General features: G+C 41.4%; 2 protein-coding genes across 2 annotated transcripts; both read right to left on the bottom strand.

Moving 5' to 3' along the window:
* Nucleotides 1-1,303: 1,303 nt before the first annotated feature.
* LOC121145274 (olfactory receptor 52H1) lies at nt 1,304-2,271 on the bottom strand. Its single transcript, XM_040964002.1, has one exon. The coding sequence runs from the start codon at nt 2,249-2,251 to the stop codon at nt 1,304-1,306; it is 948 nt and encodes a 315-aa protein (XP_040819936.1). The 5' UTR covers nt 2,252-2,271.
* Nucleotides 2,272-11,720: 9,449 nt separating this feature from the next.
* On the bottom strand, nt 11,721-12,668 carry LOC121145397 (olfactory receptor 52H1-like). The gene has a single exon (XM_040964204.1). It carries the CDS (start codon nt 12,666-12,668, stop codon nt 11,721-11,723), a length of 948 nt encoding a protein of 315 aa, XP_040820138.1.
* Nucleotides 12,669-15,012: the final 2,344 nt, after the last annotated feature.

Genomic DNA, 15,012 nt, shown 5'->3' with positions numbered 1-15,012 from the left:
CAGGCCACAAGCAGGGAGCTGGATGGGAAGTGGAGCAGGGCTGCCAGGATTAGAATCAGCACCCATATGGGATCCTGGCATGTTCAAGGCGAGGACTTTAGCCACTAGGCCACCACACCAGGCCAAATACTTCTATTTTTACAACTTATCTATCACTTAACAAGAAAAATATATCCTAAGGGGGAAAAAACATAAAGAGCCAAATACAGGTTTTAAACATTAAATGCCTCTATAACTATGGGCTTTACACCCCCATAAACAATCAAACAATAACTAGAAGCATTTCTATAACATTAATAAAAATATCCTTTAGTTCTTTTAGCCAAAAAATTATAACAGCAGCTGAAACAGACACAGTCTCTATACTCCAAAGAAATCTCAAGACAGGCTGGCCTTTAAGATACAGTCACCATATTTATTATCATAGCAGTTTCAGCTCATACTCTCATCTCTTTCATTAATTTTTTAGGATACTTATCAAGCTATTTCCCAGAAGACATGCTACATATCTGGGCCAGATTCCAGAGCAACAGTTAGGCACGTAATAAGGTGTCCAGAAAAGGCATGGGCTTAACTGTACTCCTGTGTGCATTCATTCTTATAAATTGTTAAAGGCCCACACACCAAAACATTACCAATAACATTAACTCCCAAGCTCTCATCAGTTGCACAAGCCATCTCGCAAGGGCACACAACAATGCCTCCATAGATTACATAATTCTTTAATGGGATGATTGAGTGTCCATGTAAAAGGAGTGAAACTGCATTGAGATGGTTGGAGAGACGTCTGCCAGGAATTGCCATAGAGATGGAAGCTCCTCACAGCCTTGCCAACAGGGGAGCTGTCCTCTTCACACCTCCATGCCGTCCACAGCCACGGCATGAAACCCAACAGAACAGATACTAAACAGATATTAAACATCTATGCTAATACCCTAAAAGGAATATGTCTTAATTATCCTAGTATTTTAGCCTATCTTCTTTAAATCCTACTTCACACATTTCTTGCTTGTCATAGCTAAAGATCTGAATTTCCATATTTTATGACTTATTACATTGAGAATAACAACTTTTCTTTCCCTTCTGTGAGGTCATATCGGGTACAATACCATATTTTACAAGCAAAGATGGTTTTTTTTTTTCAACAAGAAGTTTTTAGAGACAACTAACCCATGGATCATGTCACTTTCTTGATACACAAAAATAATTGCAATCAGTTCTTATTTTGGACAGCTTTTTAGTTCTTGTTATACTTAATCACACAAGGAACATATCCTGACTTTTCCATTGCTCCCACAGAACGTCAAGCTCTCTCCTTGGTAGAAAACAACATAATGACCTTATCTCTGATCTGCTTGGTCTTTACTCCATAGACAATGGGGTTGAGCGCAGGAGGGATAACAATATAGAGGTTGGCAAAAATGATGTGGAAAGTACGGGAGACATTGTGTCCAAAACGATGGGCAAGGATGGAGAAAAAGGCTGGTGTGTAGAACATGAGGATGACACAGACGTGGGAACCACAGGTGCCGAGGGCCTTCTGGCGGGCATCTCGGGAGGGCAGACGAAAGACGGCACAGAGGATGAGAATGTAGGAGACAACTATGAGAATCACATCTGAGAAGACTGTCATGAGGGGAACACAAAAGCCATACCAGATGTTGATGGAGATATCAGCACAAGCGAGCCGGGCAACGCCTATGTGCTCACAGTATGTGTGGGGTATGATGCGTGTCCTGCAGAAAGGCAAGCGAGTCAATAAAAATACAACAGGCAGAATAGTGCAGAAGCTTCGGAAGCAAATACAAACAGCAATCTTGAGTATGGTTTTGGGAGTCAAAATGGAGGTATATCTCAAGGGAGAACAGATGGCCACATAGCGATCAAATGCCATGGCCATCAGAATGGCTGAATCCAAAACAAAACTATAGTGCAGAAAGAACATTTGTGTAAGGCACCCTGTGAATGTGATTTCTCGAGCCCCGAGCCAAAAGATGCTGAGTGCTTTAGGCACACCAGCTGTGGACAACATGAGGTCAGTCATGGCCAGCATGGCAAGAAAGATGAACATGGGTTCATGAAGGCTCCGCTCCACTGCAATAAGGTAAAGAAGGATGATGTTTCCCATAACAGCTACAGTGTAGATGGCACAGAAAGGAATCCCAATCCACACGTGGAATTGTTCCAGGCCTGGGATCCCCACCAGAGTGAAGAGTCCTGGGTTGTAGCTGCTCAGGTTGAAGCTTGTCATAGCAAACTAGGGTGGCACAATGTGAGATCCTGAGGACTGAGGATAATATACAAGATAGTTAGAGTCACTAACTCACCCTTCCAATCATCCATCATTTTTGACTTCAAAAGAGAGTGTCTACATAGGTTTCTTTTATATTATCTAAAGTGCAAATTCAACTTTTGATGTTTGGATTTATCATGAGAGTAGAAGCATGCACAACCTAGCCATGCCCAACAAGACACACTGACATGGATGACTGCTCCTACTCAAAGAGAATCTTTGTTTTGGCTACCCCTGCTAGTTTATATTCCTCCAGGTAGTCTTCCAGACTGGCTATAATCTTGTCATATTCACTGTCCTAACGGTTAACAAATTCCATTTTCCTTGAGTTAGTGGATTATCATTTATGTGACTCTATGAACACCATTGTTTAATATCTACTTGCCTTATCAGTTTGGAACATTGACCTCTAACTAGAGGCAACCATTTGTTCATTTCAGGGCTACCTGAAGACCATAACTCCTACATTTGTGCAATCAGTTCCCCTTTATTGCCATTGGAAATATAATTTATTCAGTGAACATTAGCTGAGTTCACATACTAATTTGGATTACATGGGTAGCCCAAATTTGAATTAGAAAATAGATGAGGTTCATGAGCACTGTCTCCTTCATTAAAAAAAACTAATTTCCCAGCTTCTATACAATAAACATGTATAATATTCTAATATTTTGAACTCTGACAAGATTACCCTTCAGAGCTGGGACAATGGCTCAATTGACTAATCCCCGAACTCCAAGTGATCTATCCCATATAGGCACCAGTTCCTGTCCTGGCTGCCCCACTTCCCATCCAGCTCCCTGCATGTGGCCTGAGAAAGCAGTGTAAGATGGTTCAAGTCCTTGGGCTCCTGCACCCGCATGGGAGACCTGGAAGAAGCCCCTGGCTCCTGACTTGAATGAACTCATCAGCCCCAGCTGTTGAGGTCATTTGAGAGTTAATCAACAAATGAAAGATCTTTCTCTCTGTCTCTCCTTCTCTCTGTAAATCAGCCTTTCCAATAAAAATAAACCTTTCAAAAAGAAAAAAAAAAGAGTACACTTCAAAACACATTCACAATCAATGCACATTCTGTTAGACACATGCTCTCCAATACACACTGACACACCAAAGTTGCAAATTCAATCATGCAATCATCTGTACCAATAAAATATTTACACATTTAATCTGACACAGCAAAAATATCCCTGTACACTCTCTCTTATATATATACACTTGCCAAGCAGGACATAAACAAACTGCTTCACAATTGAATTTTGTGCCTGCCATATATCATCTGGGAATGGATCTTTCTAAGAGCTGATCCTATCCAGGCAACCCACCACACAGGAAGACAAGGACTCTTGGGGTCAGCATAAAGATGAAGCTTTTGCAGCATGCAAGCATCTAATATTCCTTTCCTGGCAAAGTCAAACTCAGGTTGACTATCATCGCTACTACTCCAGCTTTGTTCTTACTTCCTTTGTAGATCCAGCTTCTAAAACCCTACACAAGGCTTTATTTCTCCATGCTTTTGCTCCTCAGAAGAGAAGCAAGATACTCTTTCTCCTTGCTGACTCTTCCTGATCTAAAGTAAAAACACCTCCCTTGTTCCAGCCTAACCCCACCATGTAGGTGAGTGGATCCTCAAAACAAAGCCCAGACTTTAACCAGGGGCCACAGCCGTGTTCCGTACCCTTTGCTGTGAGTATCTGCATGTTTTCTCTTGCTCAGGCACTTCCATGGTTTTTGCCTGTTCACCATTTTTTTTTCTTATCCTGTGGGCCATAAAAGTCACAGATTGCTAACTGTAGGTCTGATAAAGTCCTTTATCACTCACATTCTCAAATGATATATGGTATCAGCATTTTGAAACCATATTCTGCCAGTCACCTCTCTCTCAGCTTATCCAAAGCTATTCATTATTCGCACTAATGGGAGGTGGGGGAGAAATCTTCCCCAGGTTTTGGATTTCTCTACACTCGTATACAGCACACAATCATGATCCAAAAACACTCGAGGTACACAAGAGCACACAAACAGAAAGGTAATTCTCAGGCTTGTCATCCTACCCTCACACAAATCACAATGTCAACCAATCTATAGCGTATTTTATAGGGTTTTTTTTTTCCCTAACAAGTCGATGACATTAGATATGGTGGGAGAACCTCACATCAGAGGAGGAAAACAGATTTTTAGACAATAATAAATTTAAGGGACCAGCATGGTAGATCAACAGGCTAATCATCTGCCTTCAGTGCCAGCATCCCATATGAGCACCAGTTCTGGACCCAGTTGCTCCACTTCCAATCTGGCTGTCTTAGAATTAGAATCCCCTTTAAGACAGACTGAACAAGCCTATGGTACATACTGGCATGCATGGTCCCAGGGTAGGGAGCAGGCCTGGTGGGGTGTTATGGGGAGTTGCCCCAACTAGGCTGCAGCTCCCACTGGTTTGCGTGAGGACCAAGTATGAAGTGGGTAGGATCAAGCTGGACTACAACACCCATTGGTTCACGAGGAAGACAGGGCTGGAAACAGAACTGACCCAGCAATAGTAATGACCAGCATGTGCAAAAGCTGATTGATGCAAAGCAGGGTGTTGGACCCTGTACTAGCAAACTCACACAAAAATCATATCAGGGATCATGACACATGAGGTTTCTTTGCAGATCCCTCCATCTGAACTGCTGGTCTCAGAACCCCAACCATGAAGAGACTATGTCAGCCAGTGGATTCTGAATAGGTTTCAATGCGATTGAAACAGCGAGATTGGCAACAATTCAGAACTGTTGAACTATCAAAACTGCTTGAGCAGGACATTCGGAGCACTCCTCACATTGGGAATCTGGCATGGGTGGGAGGCTGGGAGGGGCTTTTCCCTTTGTTTCCCCCCTGACTCCAGATACAGGGAAAAAATGATAATTTTAGTGCGGAAACAATGGTATTACCCACTTTAACCTTGTAGCCCTTCACCCTGTGTACCCTAATCAACTAAGATTATTAAAAAATAATTTTTTTAAAAAAGAATCCCCTTTAAAATGGAGACATACCATTATTTGCAAAGGTATGAACACAAATCAAGGATGCTATTGTAAGTGAAATAAGCCAGCTACAAAAAGACAAATACTGCATGATCTAACTTACATATAGAATCTAAAATATTTGAACTCACTGAGGAAGAAAGTATTTAGGAAAGTTTTACAATAAGCTAGGTATTTGGCAATATAGATGATCAGTACTAATTTATCAAATATGGTTTTGGTATCATGATAGATACACACACCTACACATGGATGACCACAGTACTTTGTATAAAAGTGTTGATACAAGTATATGATCTGGGACCAGAAAGTCAGGTTCCACAATTTGACTTAATCCTAGCTCCAGGCCTGGTGCGATAACTCAGTGGTCAAATCCATGCCTTGCATGTGCCAGGATCCCATATAGGCACCGGGTTTCTCCTACATGCTTCACTTCCCATCCAGCTCCCTGCTTGTGATCTGGAAAAGTAATGGAAGCCTTGGGACCCTGCACCCACATGGGAGACCCAGAAGAAATCCTTGGCTCCTGACTTCAGATTGGATCAGCTCAGGCCGTTGCAGCCACTTGTGGAGTGAACCAGTGGACAGAAGATTTTTTGCTTGGTATCTCCGTCTCTATATTAATCTGCCTTTCCAATAAATGTATATAAATCTTTTTTTTTTCAAAAGATCCTGGTTTGATAGTTAACTAGCTTGTGAATTTGGGGGAGCTATCTTAACCATATACTCCCCAAGTTCTGATATTTTTTAATTCTTACAGTTATTATTATGATCAAATGAGACATACCCAAAAAATATTCTTTAGTGCTACGTCCAAAATATAGGAGACATATAAGTTTGACTCAGCCTATATCATCACTATTATCCTTACCAATCAGACAACATAGTAAAGAGATAACAGAAATAGATGCATAAAAGCTAGCAGAAACTTCCTAGGAAAACCTACACATTCAATTGTATCCTTTAAATTGGGGTTATGAGTCCTTGTCCCATGTTCAACGCCAAAATTGCCTGAGCAACACCGACAGTACTTGTGCTTAACCCAGCTGTGTATCTCCATCCCAACCTTTCAGTGCCACTTCAGAGAACAGATATCAGAAATGGAAACCCTGACCTTCCTGATAAATAAGAATTACCCAGGAAACACACAGCACCTAGTTGGGGATCCTAAGGATATGAAGTCCCAAACTCATCGCTCTTTCTCTCCAAATCCCAGCCCTAACAAACCCCTTCAAACAGCCAATACTCACTTAGTCTTGGAAATTAGATAGCAGGAAGAGAAGGGTGTGTTTCCTGACAGATGCTCAGAAAATCTGCAAAAGAGACAAACACACCAAACAATGATTTAGTGAAAAGGAAGAAAGACACCGGTGAGGTTCAGGCCCTGCTCATTTGTTTTCTTTAGTCCCTATTCACTGTGGGGAAGAAGCAGATAAAGACCTGAGGGACAATGACACCTTCTCTGACTCTCAAGGGAAGGAAATTAGGCTTCTATTAACTCTGCCCATGTCTGAATTAACACTGCTTTGAGACGTTTGTATTTGATCATGACCTAGCGGTGCATGTCGGTCGAGGTCCACAACAGTGTCCATAATCAGATTACTGAGGTTCCAAGCTCATGCCCTCATTTATCAAAGGACTCTAAACAAATTACTTAATCTCTATTTTAAAAAAAATGCAATAACATCAGTATCTTCTCAGCAGTAGAAAATTGGAAAACAAAATTGGGTGGTGCTTCTGAAAATCTGATGGGAGCAGAATCATGGCATAGATTGATAACCTAGAGTATTTCATTTTTTAAGATTTATTTTTATTGGAAAGGCAGATTTACAGAGAGAAAGAGATTAAAAGAGAAAGATCTGCCATCATTGATTCACTTCCCAAATGACCTCAACAGCTGAAGTTGAGCCAATCCGAAACCAGGAGCCAGGAGCTTCTTCCTGGTCTCTCATGTGTGTACAGAGGCCCAAGGACTCCATAATCAGGGAGCTGGATGGGAAATGAAACAGCCAGGACAAATTGGTGCCAAATGGGATCGCAGTGCTTGCAAGTGGAGGATTAGCCAACTGAGCCATTGTGCTGGGCCTGATAACCTACACTATTTCTTAAAAGTAAAAGGCCCTGGGATCAGTGCTGTGGCCCAGTGAGTTAGACCACCTGCGACACCTTGTTATACCATAAGAGCATCTGGTTTGAATTCCAGTCACTCTAGTTCCCATCGAGTTCCCTATTAAAGCACCTGGGAAAACAGAGGAGCTGGCCCAAAAGCTTGGGCCCCTGCGATCCACATGGCAAACCTGGGAGAAGCTCCTGGCTCCTGGCTTCTCGCCACAGCAGCTGCAGCCTGTATGGCTGTTCAGGGAGCAGAAAGAGACAGGTAGAAGAAAATATCTGTTTCTCCGCCTTTCAAATAAATAAACATGTCTTTACCAAAAAAAAAAAAAAAAAAGAAAAAGAAAAAGTAAGAGGATTGCATGACTCACTTAATAGCATAAAGTATTCTAATGCTGTTTTACAGAATGCAAACCCCTGAATCTGTATTGAGAAGTTCTGCAGTAGATTTGTACATGTCCCCCCCTCCCCCACACACCAGAGGTCAGTGTAGACATGAATGTCAACAGAAAAACTGGAAAGCTGGAAAGTCATTTAAAACTGTCTTTGGGGCAAATGTGTGGAACAAGTCTTGGATGCTCAACTTCCCTTGAAGAACTGAGGATGTCCTTATGGACACAAAATGACTTCTTTTTTTTTTTTGAGATTTCTCAAAAGTGAATGAATATCTCACTTTAGCTTTAAAATCAATGTGTCTCAAATTGCATCCACTTTTTCCCTAAAACTGCATTTACTTCAGTGTCCCTAAGCTCAGCAAGTATCACCTCATCACTCAAATGGATTTTTTTCTTTTTGTAAAATTGCACTGTTCTCTCTTAAATCTCTCCTCTGTCTGTTCTTCCTGTTTCTACTGCCCCATTCCATCAGCTCTCGCCTCAGTTAGTTAAGTGATTTCTTAAAAGATCATGTTATTTTTTCCTGTCTCCTTCATCATGTTTTTCATTCTGCAGCCAGGTTGCTTTTCCTAATATGTACCTCTAATAATGTCATTTTTCAGCCTGAATTTCTTCTTGTTCCTATATCAGCGTCTTGGCACTTGCTATTTCCTCTGCTTTCATCTTCATCCAGCTTTCCCACGTTTTTGTTACTGGGAATTCAACTGAAGTCAGAACTCCAATATTATTTTCCTCATTAGTGGAAGCAATGTAAGTAAAAGCTATCCTTCAGGGAAAATTGACAGGCTATCAGAATCTCTGAAAGTTCAGATCTCAGGTTTTGCCAGAAAAGCTCTTATCCAACAATTCTAATAGCGAAGTCACTTTCCCAGAGTTTGTTGAATCGGATGTATCTGCTATATAATAGCCAAAAATACCTGCTGTATTTTAGCTACAGGCATATTCAAAATAATCCTGAATGGTGGGCTCCAAAATTGTTGATCACTTTGTTTTTGCTTCATCTGTAGGCTTATTGTCTTCTGATTTCACACAGAACAAAATAATTCCATTTTCTTTTTTTTAAAAAAACACAGCAAGAAAGAGCATGATAGTATAGACAGAGACAGAGGTGGAGCTTTCTTCTGCTGGTTCATTCCCAAAAGCCCACAAGAGCTGAAGCTGTGCCAAGTTAATCCAAAAGCAAAGCCAGCTACTCAGTTTGGGTCTTCCACATGGGCACAGCAATCCGACTGCTTGAGCCATCACCATCATCTGCTTTTTAAGACACACATTAGCAGTAAGTGGGGACAGAATTTGAACTGGAACTTGAACCCACACACTCCGATATGGGATGCTGGCATCCCAAGAACTTTCTTCATATTTTTATCTGCAATATTACAAGACTAATGATTTATTCAAACTACTAGTTAAATATATAACTGCTTGTTAGATATACTATGAGTAGTCTTAGGTCATTATTTGTATAAAAAGAACAAGTAGGTTTATGACATGAATTTTCCAGGTTTTAGTCTTTGCTGTACTCTTTGCTCTCTTAAAGGGAAAATTCTGCTCTTTGACAGTTGACTGTATAGAAAGAAGGTGATCATGAACAAATTTAATGAGTCCTGTATGAACACCTGGCACTTACATAAAAATACATTGGACTTACATATGAACAACAACTAACTATTAAGTTGCTCACAAACGTTGTGGTTCCAGGAGCAAGATTTGGGAGATGTGCTTCAATAGAAAGCTGACTACACTGCTTAGTGTCATAAAGGAGTACACATCAAATCTTTTAAAACCTGAGTTCTTATCCCAAGAATACAATTACCATCATGTTGATGATGATTTGTCTAATCTGAAGTTTTTCAAGTGTTTTTTTTTAAGATTTATTTTTTTCTTGGAAAAGTGGATTTACAAAGAGAAGGAGAGACAGAGAGCAAGATCTTCTCCCACTGCTTCACTCCCCAAGCGTTCTCAATGGCTGGAGTTGAGCCGATCTGAAGCCAGGAGCCAGGAGCTTCTTCTGGGTCTCCCACGCAGGTACAGGGTCCCAAGGCTTTGGGATGTCCTCTGCTGCCTTCCCAGGCCACAAGCAGGGAGCTGGATGGGAAGTGGAGCAGCTGGGACATGAACCAGTGCCCATATGAGATCCTGATGGATACAAGGTAAGGATTTAGCCACTAGGCCACAACACTGGGCCTTAAGTTGAAATATTGTCACTCTACTTAATTGATTAAGCAATTCACTGATTAAAATGGAAATTGTCTTATGTCTATTTTAAAATTTTACACAGACTAATTTTGTTCCCCATCTAATTACAGCTAAAGTCAATACTATTTCAAAGAACTGCTTGGTTTTGTGGAAAGGCATTTGATTGGATCACATCTGATTGAGATTGAGTTCATCTTTCATTCAGGCAGTTGAAAAGGGTGGGTTTTTCTTGGCCATAGGAAGCTGCTCATGCTGCTAATGGGGCAATTGTAGATGACTGCATACGACAGCCCGGGTGCTTACTCCAGGAAACCCTGCCCCATTTCAATAGTAACAGAAATAGTAAGTTCGTGAGTAGTGTTTGAAAGTAGGACTGGGAGTCTGTTTTCACCTTGCTTAAAATCTCTGACTTCCCATTGTACTCAGAATATTAGCTCCTTAGAATGATCTTTATGTTTCTATCGTTTAGTCACACTTTTTGCAACTCTCTCTACGTAGATCCCACCCCAACTTCTGCCTATTCCCAGTTCTCAGACGGACCATGCCGTTTTCCTCAATCTTCACATGTGCTATTCCCTCTGCCTACATCATACCCCTCCCACCCTCTTATTGAATAACTTCAATGGTTTCTTCTTTCTCAGTGAAAATGTAATTTATTTTAGAAAAACTTTTCCTCTACTCCTACTATAAAATTGATTTTCTCTGATATTCACTCTCTGAAGTAACTGTTTTAATTTTTTGATATTTACTTCTGTCTATAATAAAATCTAACTTAATCTGAAGCTCTATGTTTGAACATTTGCATGGTTGAGGTTTTCCTACCGCTCTGAGCTACCAGCTCCGCAAGGATGAGGGCTGCCTCTATCGCACACAAGTGTAATACTTGGAGTACCAAGTTAGACCTACTGGAATTGAAGAGACAGTGAATCACACGAACATAGACACAATTCGTCTTGGGGTCATTTCTCTGTTAGGCTACAAACATGAAGGTTGGGTATGGGACGCCCAGCGCTTCCCATAGGTCAAATTTCAAGCCTGATCAGATCATGCATGCATGAGTGAAAAGTGAATTTTGGATTTTAGCAATGCTTTTGTTCTTTTGCCTGACAAAAAGACTTGTAATCTTAATTTAATAATGTTATGATTATTTTCCACTCATTTAGTTGCTAAACATTGCGTCTGCACTTCATATACATGTGGACCTGTACTTGATATCACCTAAAAGCAGACAGGGGCAAGAAGTGAAAACCAAAAAGCTTTACAGACTCATCACACCAACAATTCTCTGCCCCTAAAATGATGCAGAAATTGCTACACACATAAATCTGAAAAAATAACGATCTAAACCACTCAGAGTAGCTTTATAATTAAACTGATACATTGATTATTCTTTTCATTAACAGTTTTTGATCACTTAAGAGCAATGATTAGAAACTAAATATTTTTTGTTTTCAGGAGTCAAATAAATGCGCATTATTTCTTAGACTCAAAACCTATTTTCCTACAAGCAGAAGGACAGAGTAGACTGCTGCCTGAACTAAGAGAGAAAACACCCTAATTATTAGGTGGCTCTGTTGCGCAATGGATAGCGCATTGGACTTCTAGTGACGACAAGAACACCCTAATTATTATTCATGAGAAACTTCCTAATCTGTCTTTTCTTTGGGCTTCAGTCTTTGACCTGGGAACTTTCCGCACGTGTCACTGGGACAATTTGGGAAACAGGAGAATAATGACTTTGTCCCGGATCTGCTTGGTCTTTACTCCATAGACAATGGGGTTGAGTGCAGGTGGGATGATTACATAGAGGTTGGCAAACATAATGTGAAAAGTCCGAGGGACATTATGCCCAAAACGATGGGCAAGGATGGAGAAAAATGCTGGTATATAGAACATGAGAATGACACAGACATGGGAGCCACAGGTGCCGAGGGCCTTCTGGCGGGCATCTCGGGAGGGCAGACGAAAGACAGCACAGAGAATGAGGGTGTAGGAGACGGCGATTAAGACCACATCTGTGATCACCGTCATGATGGGAACACAGAAACCATACCAGATATTGATGGAGATGTCGGCACAGGCAAGCCTGGCAACGCCTATGTGCTCACAGTACGTATGAGGGATGATATGTGTCTTGCAGAAGGGTAGCCGATTCACAAGGAAAACACATGGGACAAAAACACAGAAACTTCGGAGAGAGATTCCCACAGCAATTTTGGCAATGGTCTGGTGAGTCAGAATAGTGGTGTATCTCAAGGGTGAGCAGATGGCCACGTAACGGTCAAATGCCATGGCAAGCAATATAGCTGAGTCCAGGACAAAACTGTAGTGCAGAAAGAATAACTGAGTGAGACAACCAGCGAAGCTTATTTTCTGGGGACCAAACCAGAAGATGGTCAGGGTTTTGGGGATACATGTGGTAGATAACATCAGGTCAGTCACAGCCAGCATAGAGAGGAAAAAGAACATGGGTGTATGAAGACTGTGCTCCACTGCAATGAGATACAGAAGGATGCTATTGCCCACGATGGCAACCATATAGATGAAACAGAAGGGAATGCTTATCCAGACATGGTGCTGCTCAAGTCCAGGGATGCCTGAGAGGGTGAAGGGTGCTGTGTTGTAGCCACTGAGGTTGTATGCAGCCATGGAGATCTGATGAACAGACTGAGTCCTAAAAGCAAACTGTGCATATTGAACATGAGCAAACGGTATGACAGTTCTCCACCCACTGCAATCTGCCCTTTCTTACAGTCTAAAAAAGAAGTCTCCATTGCTTATCACAATCTGTGCTCATGGCTTCAGTTAAGACTCCCCACACTCATTGTTCCCAGTCCCAGCTATTTTATTACTCTGGAGTCCTCTTCAAACTGCATAAAATGCCATTCTCATTTCAATGACTGTATTTCCTGAGTCCATGTGATTTTTTTTTTTTTGGCTGTTGTGTGTGTACAGATAAAAGTAGTCTAATTATGAACAAGAAAAGCAAACTGAGAAAAGTGAGTCGAAACAATAAAATGCAATAATTTACAATTACAGATTACTAAAACACACCCGAGTCCGGGGAAGCTTTACTTAGGCCAGTCTTCTAAGATGTGCATTTTTCCCTGACCTGCAGCTGAGATCTAAAGTAACCTTCCCTAAGAACTTACCTTTAGAGTCTGGCACAGGGCAAGTCGTTGGATCCCACAGCCGACAGTCTTCCATGCTGCTGTCCCATGCCCAGGACTCCCTCAAACCCAGTTAAGCTTCAGAAGAAGCATGCAGGTGTAAAGAATAATGCAAAGTCACTTGAACTGAAGTGTATCTGGAGGAATCCTGTCCCGATTCCAGTCTGACCTGAGCTCCTTGATGCTGTGTATGTATAGCAGAGCCTCAGGACACAGAGCAGAACTTCCCGAGGCTGGTGTCTGATACCTGACACAGTGAGATGGCATCAGAGAGAAAGTGTGGCTAGGCTCCGGCTTATGCTTAGGAATACATGAGGAAATCTCATTCAAGAGTGAGAAATTAGAAAAAAAAAAAAAAGGTTCAAGTGTGCCTTTTATAAATGCAAAGGTGACCTCTAGTGGAACAGAAATAGAATTTATACATTTTAAATCCTGGCTCAAGATAAAAGCCAATAATTAGTAAGTTAATTTTTAATGAATAAATAGTTCACAAAATTGAACTAGAGTTCATTTTTTAGAAACTTTATTTTGCTACACAAAAATCTTATGATATTTTGCATTTGTAATTCTTAATAATTCTAAGAGATAGGAAAATCATCCACACTTTAAAGATGCAAAAATTGAAACAGAGAAAAATGAATAAAGTTTGCTAGCTTAATTTACTAAGCTGTCAAAAACCACACCACGAGATAATCATAGAGCTAGAATTCAAGCACAATACATGTTTATGTAGACTTCTGTACATAGCCGAAATTGTTTATATAGTCAATAGACTACACGGCAAGTAGCCCATACATGCTATCTCTGTCACAAGGCACAACATTAAACCATGTGAAGAAACCACAGAGGGCCTGATGTGATGGCCTCATGGCTAAATCCTCGTCTGGCATGTGCCAGGATTCCATATGGGCACCCATTCATATCCTGGCTGCTCCACTTCCCATCCAGCTCCCTTATCTGGACAATAAGATGCTAGATTCTAAGCTAGGCATATGCTTGCAATGAAGGAATCTCAACTGAACTTGAACTGTGGTTATGCAGTTTGCCCTCAACTTGTGTAAGTTTTTTTTTTGTCATAAGTGATTTATCTGGTATTTTGCTTGCAGTTAACCACCTCAACAAGATTATTTCGCTTTAATTAATTTGTTTTAGCTATGGAGAAAAAAAAAGAAATAAAAGAAATACTCTCCTACACAGATGGCAGTTACAGCAAGATAATCGGAAGTCAGAAGTCCTACAGAACCCAGTCGGATTATGTTCTTCTACGTCCTGTATTCAGTTGGTTCTCTGCAGGCTCAGTCCTGCTGCTCCCATTGTGCTGTGTTAATCCACACTTCTTCCTACCTCTGCGATTGTTTGAAGTCTGGCCTTAAGGACTGCAGAGGGTTTTTCAACAGGAAGTTAGACTGAGCTCACCTGTCTTCTCTTTCCCTTTCCTTGCTCTCCTCTGTCACTGTGACCCCTTCAGTTAACCTTCTCTAGAATCGGAACTCTGCCCTCACCTCCCAACCCTGCCTGTCTTGCCCAAGCACCGACACTCACCAAACCCCAGGCCTGGGTTGGGGACTGAGGATGAGGAGGAACAGCACTGCCAAGTGGCCAGACTTCTTATTCCTCATTCTGAACCTTCAGAGAGGGCAAATGGTGCTAGGAGGTCCCAGAGGGATCACACACAACCTCCATCAGTGAGCTAGGGATGCCCCATTTGCCAAGTTCTGGAATCCCAAAGGCTTTTCCAAGATAGACAGTATCCTGAGAGAAGGGTCCCCGAGGCTTTCAACACAGCAGGTGCTCCCTGCGGCTGGAACAATCCACAGGGAAAT

This window comes from Ochotona curzoniae, unplaced genomic scaffold, assembly GCF_017591425.1.
Source record: "Ochotona curzoniae isolate NIBS_2020 unplaced genomic scaffold, NIBS_Ocur_1.0 scaffold_3223, whole genome shotgun sequence".
NCBI lineage: Eukaryota > Metazoa > Chordata > Mammalia > Lagomorpha > Ochotonidae > Ochotona > Ochotona curzoniae.
This window is presented reverse-complemented; position numbering and strand designations above follow the sequence as displayed.

Coding starts and splice junctions, on each gene's coding strand:
- LOC121145397 (XM_040964204.1), bottom strand. CDS start 12,668: ATGGCTGCATACAACCTCAGTGGCTACAACACAGCACCCTTCACCCTC.
- LOC121145274 (XM_040964002.1), bottom strand. CDS start 2,251: ATGACAAGCTTCAACCTGAGCAGCTACAACCCAGGACTCTTCACTCTG.